At 41.8% G+C, this 4,737-nt stretch overlaps 1 protein-coding gene across 1 annotated transcript; it reads left to right on the top strand.

The window, feature by feature from the left end:
- The first annotated feature begins 3,258 nt into the window (after positions 1-3,258).
- On the top strand, positions 3,259-4,050 carry LOC113758101. Its single transcript, XM_027301132.1, has one exon. The coding sequence runs from the start codon at positions 3,259-3,261 to the stop codon at positions 4,048-4,050; it is 792 nt and encodes a 263-aa protein (XP_027156933.1).
- The last annotated feature ends 687 nt before the right edge of the window (positions 4,051-4,737 follow it).

Here is a 4,737-nt window from a genome sequence, read left to right as displayed (position 1 = left end):
TAGCAGAGAAGGCTAAGGCGAACGTTGTGACTGAAGCAGCAAATCTCGAAATGCTTCCTAACAAGAAAGGAGCCCATGATGAATCCATTGGTAGCCCAAGTGATTCGGCTGCCTCTGTGGTGATGCCCGTCATGATGACCAATACCACAACTGTGGAAGACCAGATCTCGAATCTAGCCAAAATTGTCGAAGGGCTAGTAGTGCATGCACAAAGTCAGGATGCCAAGATAGTCAAATTAATGGATATGGTGGAAAATATAGGCGAAAATAGCCTTAGCATGTCCAAACAGAAATTCAAAGTGCAAGATGAAGGGGACTCGTCATCAAGGGAGAAGGAGAAAGAGGATGCGAAGTCACAAGCCGCGAAGGAATTTTCAATCTCCCCTGATGGCACCATTCATGTTGACAATCTGAAGGAATTTATCGAAGGTACAATCAAGGATAAGATGGGCGGAAGCGCCAAGCCATACAGCGGTTACACCAAACCTTACACCGCTAGAGTGGAAAGTTTGAAAATGCCTGTGGGGTATCAACCTCCAAAATTTCAACAATTTGATGGTAAGGGCAATCCTAAGCAACATGTAGCACACTTCGTGGAAACTTGTAACAATGCGGGCACTGATGGTGACTTGCTCGTTAAACAGTTTGTTCGCTCGCTGAAGGGTAATGCCTTTGATTGGTACACGGATCTGGAGTCTGGAACCATTGACAGTTGGGAGCAGCTAGAGCATGAATTCCTTAGTCGCTTCTATAGCACAAAGAGAACTGTCAGCATGACTGAACTCTCTAATACACGTCAATGGAAGAGCGAACCTGTCATTGATTTTATCGACCGTTGGAGGAATCTAAGCTTAAATTGCAAAGATCGAATTTCTGAATCTTCCGCGATCGAGATGTGCATTCAAGGTATGCACTGGGGACTCAGATACATCTTACAAGGTGTACAACCAGAAACATTTGATGAATTGTCCACAAAAGCCCATAAGTTGGAGATTAATCTTGATGGACAAGAACCGCCAGTTCCTGACCCTTACAAGGCCAAAGAGAGACAAGAAGCGAGAAAAGGGGGCAAGCCACCATTTAAAAATGAAAAGAAGGAGACTATGGCTACAAGTGTAACGCCCTTTAAGGTTGTTCCCAAAACTGCCAGGAGAGAAGACAGCAAGATCAATGCACATCAAGAACAAGGAAAGAGGAAACCAACTCTCAAGGAGATGCAGGATAAGGAGTACCCTTTCCTTGATTCTGATGTCCCTGGTATGTTTGACGATCTGTTAAGTATAAACTTGATCACGCTTCCTGAGATGAAGCGACCTGATGAGGCCAGGAACACTGACGATCCAAATTACTGTAAGTATCACCGATTGGTCGGGCATCCCATTCAAAAATGCTTTGTCTTCAAAGACAAAGTAATGGAGTTGGCAAGACAGGGAAAAATTCTCCTTGAAGAAGACAAGGCGAGTGTGAATCAAACGTCCATTGGTTCCCTGCAGTCCATGGAGGATAAAAGGGTCATGGTGCCTGTATTGCCAATAATTCAATTTGGATCACTTGATCCTATAGAAATCAAACAAGAAGGTGCAATCAAACAAGAAGGTGCTCCTTCAACTCTTCAGGAACATGTATATGAAGATGAAAAGGCGCTACAGTCTGATGTGGATGATGAAGGATGGACTCTAGTCACGCGAAGAAGGAGGCGGAAGTCTTGTCCATCTAGTAGGGCGAGCAAGGTCTTAACAAGAAGTATGGTGATTTGGAAGGGAAAAGAGAAAGACGTAAAGAAAACTAATGATTGTCATAATCTTCAAGGAGGCCGAATCTTCAAGTAAAAGTCGCGAATTCCTATCACTTTAAAAGAATTTTTGCCAAATGAATTCTTTGATGTTGATGTGGTCGCAAGTCACACAACGCGAGTAGATCATATCGAGAAACAAAAAGATAATACTTGCGAATCTCTCTGTGAAATGGCCCTTGCATCCACCGGCAATGAAGAAGGTCGTGTGCCTACCAGCAATGAAGAGGTGAACGTCACAAGTATCACTTTTACTAGTGAAGACTTGTTGCTTGGGTCAACACCGCATAATCGTCCTTTGTTTGTGACTGGTTATGCAAAGGAGCAAAAAGTGAATAGAATGTTGATAGATGAAGGTTCCGCAGTCAATATTCTCCCTTTAAAAACTCTGAAGGAGCTTGGTATCCCGGTTGATGAACTCTCCAATAGCCGACTGATAATTCAAGGCTTCAATCAAGGAGGGCAAAGAGCTCTTGGGTCACTAAATTTGGAGATAGTCATTGATGACATGACGTCCAGAGCACTATTGTATGTGATAGATGCTAAAACAACATACAATGTATTGTTGGGAAGGCCCTGGATTCATGAAAATGGAGTTGTACCTTCAACTCTTCATCAATGCTTCAAGTACTGTCAAAACAGGGTGGCAAGAAGTGTGAAAGCTGATGATAATCCTTTCACTGAGGCGGAAGCATATATCGCCGATGCCAAATTTTACATCAGAAGGCACATTGCGAAGGATAAAACTGAACAACCTCTATCTCGGGATAAAATCCAGAACCCCAAATCTCCAAATGCAAAAGGGGAGAAAGTGATGACTTCGAAATCAAAAGAGGAAGTTCATGAAGAAACTGATATTTCATTACCAAACAATGAATCAGTTGTCTTTCGCTGCCCTCCCAAATCAAGAATGGAACAGGGACAGTCACCTGCAATTCAGCATGAAACTCTAAAAGATTTGACTCTTCCGGTAGCTCATCTTGATACAAAAAAGGCGTCATCTTCTCAACTTAAAAGGTCTAACTTTTTAAGCAAAGAATTTGAAATTGAACAAGACACCATATTAAAGTCAAGAACTAAAGAAGGTTTTGATCCTATCGCTTATAAGCTTCTCGCTAAGGCTGGATACGATCTCAAAGAATCTGCGGTGTTAAATGTTTCATCCCGTCAATCTACCAGTGACATGATTCATGAGTTGAATCCTACCCAAAAGATGTTGAAGGAAAAGGGATACGCCATTGAAAATCCCAAATTTGGCCTTGGCTACTCCTCTCCTACACCAATCCGCATCAAGATCAATAGAGTTAGTAGCCAATATATTGCTGTAGAGGATGAGTCTTCTCAAATAGTTGGTAAATCTCAAGCTTTTCACGAAAAGGAGAATAAAATTCCACGGGTATCTGTTTTTAAGAGATTAGGACCACAAAAAAGACAAATCTCAAAACTCTCATAAGAGTAAAGGAAAAATGGCAAAGTCATTGCAAAATCTTGAAGAACCTTCTGATTGTCCTCATAAATTTGGTAGCATCATTCCTTCGAGAATGAGAAGATGTACAGACCTTGTAATAAAGTGTGGGACTGAATTGAGGGTCAGGGAGCATACCGTGGTGTACACAAGACCAAAAGAGGATGATGAAGAGAGTGTTGCTTCATGCAATCATATAACCATAATTGACGGTGACTCGCCTGAAGAAGAAGAAGATGTTGAAGACGCTCCACCTGAATTGGAGGAAGGTGTTAAGGCTACTGTGGATGATCTAAAGGAGATCAATCTTGGTACTTCAGAGGACCCGCGTCCAATATACATAAGTGCTTCACTGAGTCCTGACGAAGAGAAGGCATATATTAAACTCTTGCGGGAGTATCAAGATATTTTTGCATGGACTTATAAAGAAATGCTGGGTTTAGATCCAAAAGTGGCCGTCCACCATTTGGCTGTTAAAAAGGGAGTTCGACCTGTGAAGCAAGCACAACGGCGATTTAGACCTGATTTGATTCCGTTGATCGAAATGGAAGTCAATAAACTCATTGAAGCCGAGTTTATTCGTGAAGTTAAATATCCCACATGGATTTCGAGTATCGTGCCTGTGCGAAAGAAAAATGGACAAATCCGCATCTGCGTCGATTTCAGGGATGTTAACAATGCTTGTCCCAAAGATGACTTTCCTTTACCGATCACTGAACTCATGATTGATGCAACTACTGGGCATGAAGTTCTGTCATTTATGGATGGCTCTTCTGGATATAATCAAATTTGATTGGCACCGGAGGATGAGGAGCTCACTGCATTTCGTACTCCTAAGGGTATTTATTGTTATAAAGTGATGCCCTTTGGTCTCAAAAATGCTGGTGCCACATATCAAAGAGCAATGCAAAGTATCTTTGACGACATGCTTCATAAGAATATCGAGTGTTATGTGGATGATTTAGTTGTGAAATCAAAAAAAAGAAGTAATCACTTGGAAGATTTGAGACAAGTTTTCGATCGGTTGAGAAGGTATCAACTCAAAATGAACCCTCTCAAGTGTGCATTCGGAGTCACGTCGGAAAAATTTCTTGGTTTTGTGGTTCGCCATCGAGGCATTGAAATTGATCAGGCCAAAATTGATGCTATATTGAGGATGCCTGAACCTCGTGACATTCATGAATTGAAAAGTCTTCAAGGGCGATTAGCTTATCTGAGGAGATTTATCTCAAATTTAGCAGGGAGGTGTCAACCATTTAGTCGCTTGATGAAAAAAGATGTGCCATTTCAATGGGATGAGGCATGTAGTAATGCATTCAATAGCATTAAGTCTTATCTTATGAAAGCACCTGTGTTGGCTGCACCTATTCATGGAAAGCCATTACTCCTTTATATTGCTGCCCAAGAACGGTCGGTGGGGGCATTGCTCGCTCAAGCAAATAATGAAGGAAAGGAGGTTGCCCTTTATTATTTAAGCAGA

Source organism: Coffea eugenioides, unplaced genomic scaffold (genome assembly GCF_003713205.1).
Source record: "Coffea eugenioides isolate CCC68of unplaced genomic scaffold, Ceug_1.0 ScVebR1_363;HRSCAF=1030, whole genome shotgun sequence".
Classification (NCBI taxonomy): Eukaryota; Viridiplantae; Streptophyta; class Magnoliopsida; order Gentianales; family Rubiaceae; genus Coffea; species Coffea eugenioides.
This window is presented reverse-complemented; position numbering and strand designations above follow the sequence as displayed.